This window comes from Scyliorhinus canicula, chromosome 4, assembly GCF_902713615.1.
Source record: "Scyliorhinus canicula chromosome 4, sScyCan1.1, whole genome shotgun sequence".
NCBI lineage: Eukaryota > Metazoa > Chordata > Chondrichthyes > Carcharhiniformes > Scyliorhinidae > Scyliorhinus > Scyliorhinus canicula.
The window spans coordinates 177,960,482-177,979,300 of NC_052149.1; the positions used below are offsets into that span (position 1 = coordinate 177,960,482).

The following is an 18,819-nucleotide window of genomic DNA, read 5'->3' on the forward strand; positions in this document are numbered from 1 at the left end:
ATCCACCTAACCTGCACATCGTTGGACTGTGGGAAGAAACTAGAGCACCCAGAGGAAACCCACGCCAACACTGGGGAAACACGCAAACTCCACACAGACATTCACTCAAGTTCAAAATCCAACCCAGGTCCCTGGAACCATGCTAACCACTGTGCCGTCCCTCTCCCAGAAGGCTAAGCAACTTCTCAGCATCTACCCTGTCAAGCCCCCTGAGATTGCGCTCATTCCTCGAAACTCCAGTGAGTGCCTGGAACTTGCTGCCAGAGGAGATGGTGGAAGCAGGTACGATAGCAACTTTTGAGTGGCATCTTGATAAATACATGCATAGGATGGAAATAAAAGGATACGGCCCCAGGAAGTGCAGATGGTTTTAGTTTAGACAGTCATCATGATCGGCACAGGCTTGGAGGGCTGAAGGGCCTGTTCCTGTGCTGTACTGTTCTTTGTTCTTTGAGTAGAGGCCCAACCCACTTAACCTCTCCCCATAAGGAAATCCATCAACTTTGGACTTCCTCCAATGCCAGTATATCTTTCCTCAGATCAGGGAACTAAAACTTCACAGTACTCAAGGTGTGGTCTAACTAGTGCCTTGTATGGTTTAAGCAAGACTTCCCTAATTCTACTCCATTCCCATTGAACTAAAGTCCAACGTTCCATTTGAACCTGCATGCTAGCTTTTTGTGATTTATGCACAATGACCCCCAAATCCCACGGTGCTGCAGGTTTGTCTAGTCTTTCTCCATTTTAATAATATTCAGTACCATTGCTGGTATGTTGTCAGAGCCCATAGGTTTTACAGTATCCAGTGCCTTTCAGCCCTTTCTTGACATGTGGAGTGAATCAAATTGACTGAAGACTGGCAATACCAAGAACATTCAGTCTGCATGGGGGTATCGATTGACCATAACGCCCCAAAAAGTTAAGACAAATACAAAATACTGCAGATGCTGGAAATCTGAAATAAAAACAGGAATTCTGAAAATATTCAACGGGTTAGACAGCATCTGTGGAGAGAAACGGAGTTAACGTTGCAGGTTGATGACAACCCAAAATTGATGAAAAGCCATTAGCGACCGGAAATGTTAGCTCTGTTTCTCGCCACAAACGCTGCATGACCTGATGAGTATTTGCAGCCTTTTCTATTCCTTCAAAAATGTTTCTTCACTCTAAAAGTAAGGCACTTGATGTTTCTCTTCTTGTTTCAGGACAATATTGATTTGACAGCAGAAGAAAGTGAAGTGCACAGTCAAGTGAATAGTGCTGAAGAAGGGGTGGGAAGTATGCAGGTCAATTCAAGAAACGGGAAACAAGGAGAGAAAAGCACACAGGCTACTGTTTCCAGTAACTTGAGCCACATTTTACTCGATTCTGATGAAGATCTGTCCGATAGTAATGGGGTGTGCAGTTTTCCTGGCTTACAGTCTGATTGGACAATGAGTAAGGATGAACCTGATCTCGAATCTCCACCTGTTTTGACAGTCGAAGTCACAACTGAGGAAAATCTGCTTGAGCCCGTTTCCAATGAAGACCCATTGCCAGAACTGGACTTCATTGGTCTTAACGAAAGTCAAGATTTTCACGTCAGTGAAACAAAAGCAGATTTGCTTGTTGCATCAAATCAAGTAAGTCACAATTCTGCTTGCAGTGTAGATTCAACTAGTGACACTTGTATAAATAGTGATGTGGAATCTCTGGAAACATTTTCACCAGATGCACCCATTCCGTATTCCTCACCAAGTAGTGCTGGAGATCTTTTGGGAGATTACCTTCAAAGCAACTTTGAGGAATCAAATAATGACACAGTTGATGAACCTAAAGCTGGTTTAAGTACAGATGTTGAAGGTATACCATTGTTGATACCTCAGAACTGCAAACAGTTTGAACTGGATCATCCTATTCAGAACTCGCTGCCTGGCATAAGCACGCCATTGCTGGAAGGTTGGGAACACCTGCAGAGTCACAATGAGAGACTTGAAAATGAAATAAAGTGTTTTCCAACTGAAAACCAAGCACAGGAGCCTATACTGCCATTAGATCAGTCTGGAAATCAAGTTCTGTCATCAGAGACGGAAGACCCTGTACGTGCTAATGAAGCTAAGGAAACAAGCCCAAATTGTTCAGTGGATAAGGAGCCGTTGGAAAGTTTTCAATACCTTATTGGAGCACCCGTTCAACATCTGTTCATTAAGCGTCCTAGAAATGAAAAATGGCACAAGGTAAGTCCTTCCGACAAATCTGGTCTCAAAGAGGTAGAGGTTCCGGCAATTTTATAGGTCAGAATTTTCGAGCTCCATCTGCCGTGGGTAAGCCTGCCGCAACTGGGCCGGAAAATCCCATACATAATGCTTCGGGATGAGCAGTTGTTGTTATCTGTAGTGTTGTCTCTTTCGTCCCTTTATAGTCGGAAACAAGCATATGTTCTAATATAGATCTGTACATCAGGCCATCTCACCATAAACGGCAATTATTTAATGTCCAATTTCAATATCTAAATGTTGTGCAAAGTCTCTTCCTAAGATTCCTGCATGGAGTGGGCATGGAAGCAGAAATGCAGAAAATAGATCAGACATGGGGCAGCGGGCCCTGGTAACTACGCTGGGTGGGAATCCTTGGTTGAGAAAAAAGAAAGACCTATCAGAAGTGCTGGTATGGAAAGTTGCATCTTCTGACCATATGTGATGAAAACTGGGAAAATAGAATTGAGTCCTTCCAGGAAGCAGGATGTAAGGAAGTGGAATCAAAGTAGCCCTAAAATATTCTTTGCCCTTGCTCTCACCTTGCACTCCACCGGCATCTATTCAAGGGGTCATCCTCTGCCATTTTCGCCAGCTCCAACGTGACACCATCACAAAATACACCTTTCTCACCCCTCCCTTTCTGCATTCTGAAGGGGACTGTTCACTCCGCAACATCCTCGTCCATTCTTCAATCACCCCTAACAACTCTTCCTTTACCTATGCCACCTTCTGCCAAGTGCAGGAGATAAATTCCCTTCTCACCATCCAAGCGAAACTGTGATTTACTCATAACTCTTTCAATTTAATTGATTGTATTCGCTGTTCATGATGTGATCTGCTATACATTGGGGAGACCAAACATAGACTGGGTGACCACTTTGAGGAACACTTCCATTAGTCTGTAAGTTTGAGGTTCCTGTCGCTCATCATTTTAATTCTCTGCATTCCTCCCACTCTGACCTGTCAGTCTGTGGCATGCTACGTTATTCCCATTCCCAACAAGCTCAATATAAGCTTGTGGAACAGCACCTCATCTTTTGTAATAAAACTCTACAGCCTTCTGGACTCCATATTGAGTTCACCTCCATTAGATCTTAACCACTTCCTTCATCTGTTTCTATGTTTTTTTTGTGCTGGTTAGTTTCTTTCTTTATCTCTTCATGTTGTATTGAAATGTCTGCTATATAATCATTCATACTTCATCTGGACACAAGCTTTGTCTCTTTACTATGCCCATTATCACCCTCTTTGGCTTTTTCATCATGAAATCTTTTATTAGTTAATCTCTCCTGCGCTCCACCCGATCATAGACCATCCTTTTGATTCACCCTGCTCCCTTACCCCTTCTACTACCTTAATAACGTTTACGTTTCTATCTTCCTTCAATTCTATTGCAAGGTCATCAACCTAAAATGTTAACTCTGTTTCTCACTACAACAAATGCTGCCTGACCTAAGTATTTTCAGCATTTGTTTAGTTTTTATTTCATTTGCAATGGTTCATTTGTTTACGTTTTCCTATCCAGCTGGCAAATCGACATTCTCGTTCATCAACAACTCGCCAATGTAAGTTGAAGGAACCAGAGCTGATCTCCCAAAGACAGTGCAGTATGATCAACAACACTATCGATGAAAACTTTCCTCAAGGGACCCTTCAGTTTCTGATGGATTTTGTATCTCCTCAACATTACCCGCCTCATAAAATTGTGGAGTATATAATCAAGAAGATACTGCTGGGCAATGAATCCTCCAGCACCATTTTGTCTGCTTACATGACCCTGATGAAGATCCAACAGTATGTACAAGTTAATGCAGGAGGTGTATCGTATGACAGATCTGTTTCATATTAATATGCCTGTTGATTTCTTCCAGAATCTTATACTGTTCCACTCTTTGGGCAAGTGAACAGCCTAATTTAAGTATCGGGTCAGAATTATTTCATGGTAGTATTGTACATTTTCATTCAGCTATCAGAATAGATGCCACTGTTGCAGCAATTTGTCTGCAACGATAGTCCATTGAAGGGACCACATAAAAACTGTGTTTCTGCAGTTGTAGTTAGCACCAGGAAATGCTTTGAAAGTTGTTACTGAAAGTGTTTTGCTGGTTGAGTGCCTTTTCATTGATTAATGGGTTGCAAGTTAAGTGTGTTGATCCATGCAAGTGAGGAATGAATCAAACGTGGCTTATTTTCACCCAGTTTATCACTTATAAATAATCTAATGTATGAAGGAACCTGTAAGGGTAAGGCTGTTATGGAGTCTTATGTAAGAGTGCTATTGTGAAGGAAAAACTGCACTGAATCATGGAGATCTGTCAGCATGGCTGTGTTCCCTGAATGTGATGCTCTCTAATTCTCCCTTCCCATGAATTGAATACACACACAAATGTCCAGGCTGTTTTGCTTGACAATATGTTCTTGCAATGTCGAGGAGACCACATGCTCCACATCTCTACATTACAACTTGGCTCTCAAAACTGAAATGTGTTAAACAAATTAACACAGCCATTACAAGGTTCTGAGTTCAGTACTCAAAAAAGGTTTCAGAAATCGAATAGCATTTCTGACTTCTAAGGCAGCCAAATATCAGTTTAGTGAGCAGGATTATCATTGCTGGAATTTTATACTACCTTTCAATTAAAATGTGGAAGTTTTTATTTGGTTCTCTGTAGAGGGTTGCCATTCAAAATGTGGAAAGACTGAATCTGCATTCCAACTAACTCCCAGTGTGACCGTAGCTTCACAAAAATAGATTTTTCCTCACAGCTCATCTGGTTAAACATGATGAGCCATCCCCTCAAATAACTAGTTGTTTAAAAAATGCTTTATAACATCCTGCGAAGTTTGATGGTATTATATACCTTATTAAATAATGCTACTTCAGCTGTAGATTATATGCCAGTTTGCACCGTTAACCACTTGTAACTTTTAAAAAATATATTTATATTGAAAACTTTTCATTATAGACAGAATAATATAAAACAGTTGCTACAAGTTACAATGCAAAAAGAACACAATCAACAAACAAGAACACAACTAAACTAAACCCCCAACATTAAAACAATAGCCCCCAATTAACAACTTATGGTGACTAACTCTTTGAATGGTGGGTGTGTCCAGAACCAAGGGTCACAGTCTGAGGATTCGGGGTAGACCATTTAAGACAGAGATGAGGAGATATTTCTTCACCCAAAGAGTGATGAGCCTGTGGAATTCATTACCACAGGAAGTAGTTGAGGCTAAGACATTGAATACATTCAAGAGGTGGCTAGATATGGCACTTGAGGCAAATGGGATCAAGCGTTATGGGGAGAAAACAGGATTAGGCTATTGAGTTGGACGATCAGCCATGATCATGACAAATGGTGGAGCAGCTTGGAGAGCCGAATTGCCTCCTCCTGCTCCTATCTTCTATGTTTCTATGCTCCATAGCCCATCTCAGCTTTTCCTGGAAGCTGTGAAACTTCACAATAACTGCTCGTGGTGGTTCATTGGGGTGGGGCTTCTGTTGGAGCGTCCAGTGGCTCGATCCAGCTCGGGAGGGGATATGAATCCACCCTCCCCCTCCACCTTCCTAAACATATTCAAAACGTATTCTGTAGCAGTTGGGTCTTCCAACCCCTCTGGCAGCCCACAACAAATATTTTGTCTCTTGGAACGGTTCTCCAAATTGTCCACTTTGACCTTCAGTGCTTTAGTCATCCCAGCCTTCAGATACACCTCAGCTTTCAGAGAGAAAATCTGGTCGCTATGCCGAGAGAGAGAGAGTCCCCTTCGTGCCCTGGATCCCACCGCCATGTGTTTATACCGCCTCATTGGTCTTCTCCAATTCCAATTGAATGGGAGCCAGGGCCGCCTCCATCGACCTATGAAGTTCCTCTGACATAACCCCGTTGCTTCTCGAATTCTGATGCCAAGATGCCAGTAAACATTTTGGCTGTTAGTGAAGTTGGCGGAGTCCCTGAAGCTGCCTCTGCCGATTTCTCCATCGAAGAGCCCCAAAAAGCGTCCAATTCCATCGTTAAATATGTGCTTTCAGGTTTCTTTGCCCTGGTCCTTCTGGGGATATCCCTTCAATCAAGCAGGTTGTTAAACACAAATACTCCGAGAAACTGGGCGTAAAGGGCTAATAGTACCTAGTGGGAGCCACCTCGTGTATGTCCTCCCCCTACATACCGCCATGGAAGTCCAACTATTTGTGCCTTTGATGACGGTTTTCAGTTGGTATGTAGTTTCTTTTTGAGCTGCAGTTGAAAGTGTGTAACGCTGTTTGTTTAATAACATATTGCAGAAAGTGTCAGTGAGGCAAAAGCATCAAAGAGATGTAAAAGAAAACATAAAAGGTAGTTTAATTTGTATGGCTGAAAAATAAGAATTTTGATATACTTTAGCTCTGGCTCATTGAAATGTATTTGAGAAGTTTGGGTTCTCGCACAAATTATAGTTAATTCAAATATTGCATCAGCGAGACAAGCCCTGAACCTCAGTGTTGATGCAAACTTTTCTCTGACTAAATCACAGAGTCATGGAAATTTACAGCACAGAAGGAGTACATTCAACCCATTGTGTTCTTGCTGTCGTCAAGTGGCCATTCAGCCTAATCCCACTTTCCAGTTCTTGGTCTTAGCCAGGTTCGATTCCTGGATTGGGTCACTGTGCAGAGTCTGCATGTTCTCCCCGTGTCTGCGTGGGTCTCCTCTGGGCGCTCCAGTTTCCTCCCACAAGTCCCAAAAGACGTGCTGTTAGGTAATTTGGACATTCTGAAGTCACCCTTAGTGTAAAGATTATTATTAAAAAGTTATATTTTATATCCATAGATCCAGAACATCATCACAATAACTTAATTATTTGAGTACTTTTTTTTACATTTCAGTTAGAATCTTAAATACATGCAAGTTATTTACAATAGATTTTTAAAATCCCTTCAGCATCACCCAGGGCTGAATATTGTAAAGCAAAATTGAAAGAAAGGTCACTTTTTTCATCTTTCAATTTTCTCCTCTGCTATTCTGAAGGCACCAACTCATGTTGGAAATGCTTCCTAAATTACCGAGAACCTTCTGGTCACCCAGGTGTCTCTTCGTTGATAGAGTGTATCTGCAGGCTATATGTCTGGGATGTCACAATTGATCCCAATCCCGTTCTCACTTAAAGTCCACAAATGCATACATTTTGGCAGAGTTAACAGTTGCAAATCAGCAAAAGGAACCCTGGCTGTAATCAGCTCAATAAACACTGACCAGGGATTCAGATAAGAATGGATCTGTTCTGTATGATTCAACAACCACATTTTATATTTATATAGTGCCTTTAATGTGATCAAATTCCTGAAGGTGCTTCACAGGTGCATTATCAGACAAAATCTGAAAGAGAGCCACATTGGGAAATTTTAGGACAGGTGACTTAAAGCTTGATCAATGATGCAAGCTTTAACAACAACAACTTGCATTTATATAGCACCTTTAAAGTAATAAATAGTCCGAAGGCACATCAGAGGAACCTAACCAGGTACAATTTGACACTGGCCCACTTAAGGTTGGATAATCAAACATTTGGTGAAAGAGGTCAATTTTAAGGAGCATGTGAAAGGAAAAATAATGGTAGAAAGGCATATAGGTTTAGGGAGGGAACTCCAGAGTTTAAGACCTAGGCAGGTGAAACATGGCTCCCACTGGTGGAGCAACTAAAATTGGAGATTCAAGAGAGAGAGAGAGCAGATGTAGACGAGAGTGGTTACTTCGGAAGTTTGTGGAACTGGAGGAGATTACAGAGATAGGGAAGGCCTTAAAAAAAAACAGAAGAGCGTAGAGAAGCTCTCAGGCTCTAGTTTAGTGCTAAAGCAGCAAAATATTTAACCAATGAACCATTCGAAGAAATGTGTTAAAATCAATTTTGAATTCTGTGATCTATTGTATGAGCTAACTGTTATGTTACATCATGTGTGAATTATTGCTTTTAACTGTTGACCTGCGGATTGATTTTTAAAATAATCTAATAAATATTTCATTGTATTTTAAATAGACTACATCCTGCAAATATTTCCACGGTGCAGTGGGACTGGGACCTGTTAGCTTATCATGTGGAGAACAAGGTAATATAGATGTGGAGCTTTTAAAAATACTGAGCGAGATTCTCTGGCCATCCTACGGCATGTTTCTCGGCGGTGTGAGGCGGCCTGCCATTGGCCAGCACAGGATCTTCCAGTCCTGCCGCTGTCAATGGGAATTTCCCATTGGTTTCACCCCATGGTGCTGGGAAACCCACAGCAGGGATACACGTCGGCAGGACTGGAAAATCCTGCCGGCGTGAACATCCGGAAGATCTCGCCCACAGTCCCCATAAGTTTCTTTTAAAGATGCTCGAAAAATTGAGAGCTCAGCGCTTATTTTTAGAATTGGTACACATAATCAGTTTTATGTTAGTTGCACACTTCCATAGATGACAATATTCCTTTATATGTGTTTTTCATACATTCCTCTGTTTTCTTCACGTACTCTTTCTGCCCTAAACTACAGTATCATTGGTTGCAATATTCCTGTTAAGGTTGAGGAAATGTTCTTGTGTGCTGGCAGGAGTTGCAAAGTACTTACATAACAATAACACCCTGAGGCTATGTGGAGCCATCACAGACAAGTTCAAACTTAACATCCACACACTGTCTCAATAGGAGCCTAGTGAAGAAAAGTCTAATGATAATCATAATGATTGTTATTGGTGGTGTTTTTGTCAGGTCAAATTAGCCCTATGGCAGCAAATCTCTGAAGTATCAAAGCTTAGTACCACTGATGCAAGAAAGGAGTCACTTTTCAGATCTAGAGGGGAGTGAGCGAACATACAAACAAAAAATACAGTTTTGAAGTAGAAATATAAAATCCACATTAGGTCATTAGGACTTCCTCACAAATCATTAGGACTTGCTCACAAATTAGCCACTATTTCTTAATGTAGCCATCCTTATCAAAGCTTTATAAATATGATTTCATGTTCTCAAAGTGTGGTGGAATTCATTTGTGCTTTTTTGAAATTGACATAGAAAATGGGAATTCTGAACACTGTTTTCAGCATATTTCAGCTGGAAATCCTGCAATCATGGCCTCATTATTTTATACTTCTGGAGAACTATTCTGCATTGTTCTCCAAAATCAGTCAGTGCAACAGTCCAGATGATCAGCTATAACATAGGGTGGCACAGTAGCACAGTGGGTAGCATTGTTGCTTCACAGCTCCAGGGTCCCGGGTTTGATTCCCGGCTTGGGTCACTGTCTGTGCGGAGTCGGCATGTTCTCCCTGTGTCTGCGTGGGTTTCCTCCGGGTGCTCCAGTTTTCTCCCACAAGTCCAGAAAGACGTGCTGTTGGGTGAATTGGATATTCTGAATCCTCCCTCTGTGTACCCAAACAGGCGCCGGAATGTGGCAACTATGGGCTTTTCACAATAACTCTATTGCAGTGTTAATGTAAGCCTACTTGTGACAATAAAGATTATTATATATTACTATACATTCATTCCTACATATAACTGGATCATAGTAGTCAGTTAATAGATGACTGTGACAAATCCCTCTGAATTACACAATGGCATTAGTTATCTTCACTCCCCTTTTTCAAAGTGCTGGACAAACTTATCATGGCGTTCGTATGGGGGGGTAAAAATGCTAGGATCCCAAAGAAGGTCCTACAAAAAACAAAATCCAGGGCGGGGCTAGCCCTCCCGAATCTACAATTCTACCACTGGGCGGCAACAGCCGAGCGAGTAAGGGGATGGATCCAGGAGCCAGAAGCCGAGTGGGTGCGTGCGGAGGAGGCCTCCTGCATGGGGACCTCCCTCCGGGCCCTCGCCACGGCAGCACTCCCATCCCCACCCAAAAACCACTCCAGCAACCCAGTGGTGACAGCCACCCTCCAATTCTGGAACCAACTGCAGCAGCAATTTGGCCTGACCAAAATGTCGGACAAGGCTCCCATCTGCAACAACCATAGGTTCACATCAACACTGACTGACGCCACCTTCAAAAGGTGGAGGCAGGACGGGGGGGACACTGACAGTCAGGGACCTATACACGGATGACAGGATCGCAACACTGGACGAACTAGAGACATTTCGGCTAGCTGGGGGGAACGAGCTACAGTACCTGCAGCTCAAAAACTTCCTACGAAAGGAGACAAGGACATACCCACAACCGCCACGACAGACACTACTGGAAGACCTACTGGACGCAAGTATCCTAGAGAAAGGGTACTGTAGCGACATGTATGACCGATTGGTAGAAAGGGACGACACCGTACTGGACGCAACAAGAATGAAATGGGAGGAGGACCTGGGGATGGAGATAGGGTGGGGACTCTGTAGCGAAGCACTGCATAGGGTCAACTCCACCTCCACGTGCGCAAGGCTCAGCCTGACGCAACTAAAAGTGGTACATAGAGCCCACTTAACAAGAAACCGTATGAGTAGGTTCTTCCCGGAGGTGGAGGACAGATGTGAACGGTGCCAAAGAGGCCCGGCCAACCACGCCCACATGTTCTGGTCTTGCCCCAGACTTGTGGAGTACTGGACAGCCTTCTTCGAGGCTATGTCCAAAGTGGTGGGGGTGAGGGTGGAGCCATGCCCGATAGTGGCGGTCTTCGGGGTTTCAGACCAGCCAGATCTATTCCTGGGGAGGAGGGCGGACGCCCTTGCCTTTGCCTCCCTGATCGCCCGTCGTAGAATCCTGTTTGGCTGGCGGTCAGCAGCACCACCCAGAGCTGCAGACTGGCTGTCCGACCTCTCGGAATCTCTCCAAATGGAGAAAATCAAATTCGCCATCTGAGGGTCAGACGATGGCTTCCACAGAACGTGGGAGCCATTCATGCAATTGTTCCGGGACCTGTTTGTGGCCAACGTACAAGAGGAAGAATAGTCGGGTGGCCAAGAATCAGGGGAAAATGGACGGGAATCGGGGGAAGGTAGCCGGGGGGGGGGGGGGGAAGAGGGCTACGGGTTCGTTATGGGGGTTTGATGGCTAGCTAAGGCCCAAAACCAAACTATAAATAAATGCCTATAAACATGTGCCTCGGCCATATTGGGGAATATAAAATATGTATGCTGGCTAAAGGGGGCAGCCACAGTTGTTATTACGAAGATGCTTACCTGTAATATGTTAATTTTTGCGTGTTTTTTTTTTCTTTCTTTCTTTCTCTCTCTAATAATTTGTAATTTGTTGGATATAAAATATGAAAACTCAATAAAAAAACATTTTATAAAAAAAAGTTATCTTCACTCCCAGAAGTCATGAGTAGTCGTACCACTGAAGATAACACAGCCCCCACGAACAATGGGCCACAGATGCTTTGTGCAGATTTATTTTGCCCCTAACGTAAGAATCTTGATTTGTCAATTAGAATGCTCTGAAAATGCATCAAGTTGTAGGTGGAGTTATCAGTAACTTATTCAATGTATTTATTACTCTGATTATTGAGCTGGTGCTCAGAGAATTGAAGAATTTGCTCCCAGTGATTGGGATTGAATGGTGATAGATCTGATTTTTTTTTTATTCTTTCATGGGATATGGGCACCACTGGCAAGGCCAGCATTTGTTGCCCATCCTTAATGTTCCTTGAACTGAGTGGATTGCTTAGCAATTTCAGAAGGTAGTTAAAAGTCAACCACTGTGGGTCTGCAGTCACATGTAGGCCAGATCAGTTCAGGACTGATCAGTTCAGGACTAAAGTGAACAGAAATTGATGATAATGTGGCAGGGGGATGGGAACCATTGCAGGAAGTCGGAGGGAAGTAAAATGGGGGCAGACACAAAAGGCAGTAAGGGAGAAAGTGTAAGGCAGACAAGCCATAATCAAAAATCAAAAAGGACCACAGCACTGGGTACAGTGACTGAGGAGAGCTCAGTGGATAGGTCCAGTAATACTAAAAGGAATAAAAAGGGAAATAAAAACATGAATGGAAAGTGAAGCAGCAGGTAATTACATGAAAATATGGGTTCAAAGATAAGGAAAATTAGGAGAAAAGTTAAAAGGAAAAATAACTTAGGAGAGGTTACTGATAGAGGCGTTGATATTCAAAACAGAGGTATAAAAGCCAACATAAGGGTACTTTACCTGAATGCTCATAGTTTCCGGAATAAGGTAAATGAGTTGATGGCGCAAATCATCGTGAATGACTAAGACTTAGTGGCCGTTACTAAAACATGGTTAAAGGATGGTCACGACTGGGAGTTAAATATCCAAGGGGATCAAACTATTCGGAAGGACAGAGTGGATGGTAAGGGAGGTGGTGTAGCTCTGTTATTTAAGGATGATATCCGGGCAGTAGTGAGGGATGACATCAGTGACATATGGGCAGTAATGAGGGATGACATCGGTATTATGAAGGATGAGGTTGAATCCATTTGGGTGGAAATCATAATAGTAAGGTGAAAAAGTAACTGATTGGAGTAGTCTTATAGGCCACCAAATAGTAACATTACAGTAGAGCGGGCAATAAACAAAAAAATTACTGATGCATGTAGAAATGGTACAGTAGTTATCATGGGGGATTTTAATCTACATGTCAATTGGTTTAATCAGGTCGGTCAAGGCAGCCTTGAGAAGGAGTTTGTAGAATGTATCCGCGATAGTTTCCTCGAACAGTATGTAATGGAACCTACGGGGGAACAAGCGATCCTAGATTTGGTCCTGTGTAATGAGATAGGATTGATTAATGATCTTGTAGTTAGGGAGCCTCTCGGAAGGAGCGATCACAATATGATGGAATTTAAAATACAGATGAAGGGTGAGAAGGTAAAATCAAACACCTTTTTGTTTTTGTGCTTAAACAAATGAGATTACAATGGGATGAGAGAAGAGCTGGTTAATGTAGACTGGGAGCAAAGACTTTATGATGAAACAGTTGAGGAACAGCGGAGAACCTTCCAAGCAATTTTTCACAGTGCTCAGCAAAGGTTTATACCAACAAAAAGGAAGGACGGTAGAAAGAGAGAAAATCGACCGTGGATATCTAAGGAAATAAGGAAGAGTATCAAATTGAAGGAAAAAGCATACCAAGTGGCAAAGGTTAGTAAGAGATTAGAGGATTGGAAAATCTTTAAGGGGCAACAGAAAGCAACTTAAAAAGCTATAAAGAAGTCTAGCTAGATTATTTGAGTAAACTTGCTCAGAATATAAAAAGAGTCGCTGAGGTAAATATTGGTTCTTTAGAAGATGGTAAGAAGTCTTACAACACCAGGTTAAAGTCCAACAGGTTTGCTTCAAACACGAGCTTTCGGAGCACTGCTCCTTCCGCAGGTGAATGGAGAGGTATGTTCCAGAAACATTTATACAGACAAAGTCAAAGATGCCAGACAATGCTTGGAATGCGAGCATTTGCGGGTAATCAAATCATTACAGATCCAGAGATAGGGGGTGATCCCAGGTTAAAGAGGTGTGAATTGTCTCAAGCCAGGACAGTTGGTAGGATTTTGCAAGTCCAAGCCAGATGGTGGGGGGTGAATGTAATGCGACATGAATCCAAGATCCCGGTTGAGGCCGCACTCATGCGTGCGGAACTTAGCTATAAGTTTTTGCTCGGCAATTCTGCGTTGTCGCGTGTCCTGAAGACCGCCTTGGAGAACGCTTACCCGGAGATCAGAGGCTGAATGCCCTTGACTGCTGAAGTGTTCCCCGACTGGAAGGGAACATTCCTGCCTGGTGATTGTCGCACAATGCCCGTTCATTCATTGTCGCAGTGTCTGCATGGTCTCGCCAATGTACCACGCTTCGAGACATCCTTTCCTGCAGTGTATGAGGTAGACTACATTGGTTGAGTCGCACGAGTATGTGCCGCGTACCTGGTGAGTGGTGTTTCCACGAGTAATGGTGGTATCCATGTCGATCTGGCATGTCTTACAGAGATTGCCCTGGCAGGATTGTGTGGTGTCGTGGTCGCTGTTCTGAAGGCTGGGTAATTTGCTGCAAACAATGGTTTGTTTGAGGTTGCGCGGTAGTTTGAAGGCAAGTAGTGGGGGTGTGGGGATGACCTTGGCAAGATGTTCATCTTCATTGATGATGTGTTGAAGGCTGCGAAGAAGATGTCGTAGTTTCTCCGCCCCAGGAAAGTACTGGACGACGAAGGGTACTCTGTCAGTTGTGTCCCACGTTTGTCTTCTGAGGTCGGTGCGGTTTTTTGCTGTGGCCGTTGGAACTGTCGATCGATGAATCGAGCGCCATATCCCGTTCGTACGAAGGCAACTTTCCGCATCTGTAGGTGTCTGTTACGCTCCTCCTCATCTGAGCAGATCCTGTGTATACGGAGGGCGTGTCCATAGGGTATGGCTTCTTTAACGTGTTTCGGGTGAAAGCTGGAGAAGTGGAGCATCGTGAGGTTATCTGTGGGCTTGTGGTAAAGCGAAGTGCTGAGGTGACCGTCCTTGATGGAGATGAGTGTGTCCAAGAATGCAACTGAATTTGGAGAATAGTCCATGGTGAGTCTGATGGTGGGATGGAACTTATTGATCTCATTGTGTAGTCGTTTCAGTGATTCTTCGCTGTGGGTCCAAAGGAAAAAAATGTCATTGATGTATCTGGTGTATAACGTCGGTTGAAGGTCCTGTGCGGTGAGGAAGTCTTGTTCAAACTTGTGCATGAAGATGTTGGCATATTGAGGTGCGAATTTGGTCCCCATGGCTGTTCCGTGCATCTGGATGAAGAATTTGTTGTCGAAGGTGAAGACGTAGTGATCTAGAATGAAGCGGATAAATTGCAGAATTGCGTCTCGAGATTGACAGTTGTCGGTGTTGAGGACTGAGGCTGTTGCAGCAATGCCGTCGTCATGGGTGATGTTGGTGTAGAGTGCCGAGACATCCATTGTGACGAGGAATGTTCCTGGTTCAACTGGTCCATGGGTGCTGAGTTTCTGTAGGAAGTCCGTCGTGTTGCAACAGAAGCTGTCTGGAACATACCTCACCATTCACCTGAGGGAAGGAGCAGTGCTCCAAAAGCTCGTGTTTGAAACAAACCTGTTGGACTTTAACCTGGTGTTGTAAGACTTCTTACTGTGCTCACCCCAGACCAACGCCGGCATCTCCACATCTTTGGAAGATGAGAAGGGAGATTTAATAATGGGAGATGAGGAAATGGCTGAGGAACTGATCAGGATTTTTGGGTCAGTCTTCACAGTGGAAGACACAAATGGCATGGCAGTGACTGGTGGAAATGAGGCTATGACAAGTGAGGACCTTGAGACGATTGTTATCACTAAGGAGGTAGTGATGGGCAAGCTAATGGGGCGAAAGATAGACAAGTCTCCTGGTCCTGATGGAATGCATCCCAGGTACTAAAAGAGATGGCTAGGGAAATTGCAAATGCATTCGTGATAATTTACCAAAATTCACTAGACACTGGGGTGGTCCTGGCAGACTGGAAATTAGCAAACGTGACACTACTGTTTAAAAAAGGAGATAGGCAGAAAGCGGGTAATTGTAGGCCAGTTAACTTAACTTCGGTGGTAGGGAAGATGCTGGAATCTATCATCACGGAAGAAATAGTGAGGCATCTGGGTGGAAATTATCCCATTGGACAGGCACTGCATGGGTTCATAAAGGGCAGGTCATGCCTTACTAATTTAGTAGCATTTTTTGAGGGCATTACCAGTGCGGTAGACAATGGGGAGCCAATGGATGTGGTATATCTGGATTTCCAGAAAGCCTTTGACAAGGTGCCACACAAAAGGTTGCTGCATAAGATAAAGATGCATGGCATTAAGGGTAAAGTAGTCGCATGGACAGAGGATTGGTTAATTAATAGAAAGCCAAAAGTGGGGATTAATGGGTGTTTCTCTGGTTGGCAGTCAGTAGCTAGTGGTGTCCCTCAGGGATCAGTGTTGGGCCAACAATTGTTCACAATTTACATAGATGATTTGGAGTTGGTAGATGGAATACAATGTTGACAAATGTGAGGTAATCCATTTTGGTGGGAATAACAGCAAAAGGGATTATTATTTAAATGATAAAATATTAAAACCTGCTGCTGTGCAGAAAGAACTTGGTGTCCTAGTGCATGAGTCGCAAAAAGTTGGTTTACAGGTGCAACAATTGATTAAGAAGGCAAATGGAATTTTGTCCTTCATTGCTAAAGGGATGGAATTTAAGACTAGGGAGGTTATGCTGCATTTGTATAAGGTGTTCGTGAGGCCACACCTGGAGTATTGTGTTCAGATTTGGTCTCCTTACCTGAGAAAGGCCGTACTGGCGCTGGAGGGTGTGCAGAGGAGATTCACTAGGTTAATCCCAGAGTTGAGGGGGTTGGATTCTGAGGAGAGGTTGAGTAGACTGTGGGTACGATTCTCCGAGCCCCGCGCCAAGCAGGAGAATCGCCACAACCGCGCCCCGACGTGCGATTCTCCGAGGTGCGGAGAATCGGCGCCATTTGCGCGGGTGTGTTTGGCTGGTCGCGGGCTGCCGATTCTCCAGCTCGGGTGGGCCGAGCCGCCGCACCGAAACCGCAGAGTCGTGCCGGCGCCATTCACCCCTGGTCGCTGCCGGTGGGAACTCTATTCGAAGAGTCGGGGGCGGCCTGTGGGGAGGGGGGCTCCGTCCCGGGGGGGGGGGGGGGAGGCCTCAGATGGGGTCTGGCCCGCCATCGGGGCCCGCCAATCTCTTCCCCCCCCCCGGCCTACTTTGTTGCGCATACGGCCCCTGAACGCCCATGCCATGTTGCGTAGCGGCCGGCGCACTGAAGAAATCCCGCATGCATGCGCGGGTTGGCACGGCGCCCATCTGGTGCCGGGAATGGAGGCTGGAGCGGCGTGAACTGCTCCAGCGCTGTGCTAGCCCCCTGTGGGGGCCACAATCGGTTGCCCCGCACTCGTTTCGCGCCGTCATGAAACGCAATGGCGGGAACACTTAGTCTCCATTTTGGAGAATCGCGCCCTGGGACTGTACTTGTTGGAATTTAGAAGGGGGGGGGATCTTATAGAAATATATAAAATTATTAAGGGAATAGATAGGATGGATGCGGGGAGGTTGTTTCCACTGCCGGGTGAAAGCAGAACTAGGGGTCATAGCCTCAAAATAAGGGGAAGTAGATTTAGGATTGAGTTTAGGAGGAACTTCTTCACCCAAAGGGTGTCAATCTATGGAATTCCCTGCCCAGTGAAGCAGTTGAGGCTCCTTCATTAAATGTTTTCAAGATAAAGATAGATCGTTGTTTGAAGAATAAAGGAATAAAGGGTTATGGTGTTCGGGAGGGAAAATGGAGCTGCGTCCACGAAAGATCAGCCATGATCTCATTGAATGGCAGAGCAGGCTCGAAGGGCCAGATGGCCTACTCCTGCTCCTAGTTCTCATGTTCTTATGTTCTTATAGTTTCTGATGATAGTTACTTCGCAAATATGAGCTCACCCTTTCAATTCTTAAACAGCAGTGGAAAGCTTTGTACTCTGCCATTTTACAGCTAATGAACTGAAATGGATGTATCTTTTTCTTCACTACTAATCTAATTGTACATGATTTATATACGTGTGCACTTCAAGGATCCTCACCGGAAGCATTCTCTGACCAAGAGTGATCGACTGTTGTTCCTGCAGTATGTTGTTCAAACGCTTGAAGATGATTTTCAGCTGAAACATGATGTGCCCCAGCAAACCATAGCCAAGGCAGTTCTATCATGTGATGACAAGTTTTCGAATGTAAGGTATAGAGACCTAAAGCTTATTAAATGTTCTATTTCAGTAAGTGGGAGAGAATTTTCTCATTTGTAGAATGAGTGTTGTCAGTACATTAAATTAGTGACAGGATCTATATTGAATGATAATGGTCTTGCCTTTGAGTCTGAAGGTTGTGACTTCAAGCTCTAGTGTGAGAGTTGACACTGCATTACAATTGGGGCAGTATGCTACACTGTTGGGAGCTGCTGACTTTGGATGGAATATTACAAAGAGGACCTGTTTGTGAAGTCAATATAATGTAAAAGATCCCAATGCATTTTTGAAGAGGAGAAAGAGTAATTGTATAGAGTGGGCCTAAATTCCCTGGCGCTGAGAAAAATCATAAGAAATAAGAACTGTGGCACAGTGGTTAGCACTGCAGCCTATGGTGCTGAGGACCTGGGTTCGAATCCCAGCCCTTGGTCACTGTCTATGTGGAGTTTGCATATTCTCCCCGTGTCTGCGTGGGTTTCACCCCCACAACCCAAGAAGGATAGAAATAATTTTGTGAAGATGAAGGTTAATAACAAGAAAACTCAAGATTGTAACAAGGAAAAACTCTCATAAGATGCGACATTCTATCCACTTTCTGTATATCTCTGAAACCTGGATGAGTAAAGATCTATGGAAGAAATTAGAGGTCTCTTATGTGTAGATGTGAAGACAAACCCATTTCTCCCACACCAATCTTTGAACCATGCATTCCATTCTCTGATTTTATTTACCCAATGCCCATTTGCTTGGGTTTAGGCAGTAATCCAGAGATTATTACCTTTGTAGTTATGCTTTTTAATTTAGTCCTTAGCTGCTGTAGTGGTGTTCCCAGCGTTGGTATTGGGACCCTTGCTTTTCCTGATCTCAATTAATGGTCAAGATCTAGGTGTGCAGGTAACAATTTCAAATTTTGCC

The 18,819-nt window shown here is 43.9% G+C and overlaps 1 protein-coding gene across 4 annotated transcripts in view; it reads left to right on the forward strand.

Moving 5' to 3' along the window:
- The window catches only part of simc1 (SUMO interacting motifs containing 1), a 110,754-nt gene that overhangs the window by 75,470 nt on the left and 16,465 nt on the right, over positions 1–18,819 (forward strand). For all 4 annotated transcript variants that reach the window (XM_038795608.1, XM_038795607.1, XM_038795609.1 and 1 more), the window contains 4 exons: positions 1,206–2,216; positions 3,763–4,031; positions 8,259–8,328; positions 17,737–17,897. In XM_038795608.1, the coding sequence (XP_038651536.1) occupies positions 1,206–2,216; positions 3,763–4,031; positions 8,259–8,328; positions 17,737–17,897 (1,511 nt within the window). The remainder of the gene's footprint in view (positions 1–1,205; positions 2,217–3,762; positions 4,032–8,258; positions 8,329–17,736; positions 17,898–18,819) is intronic.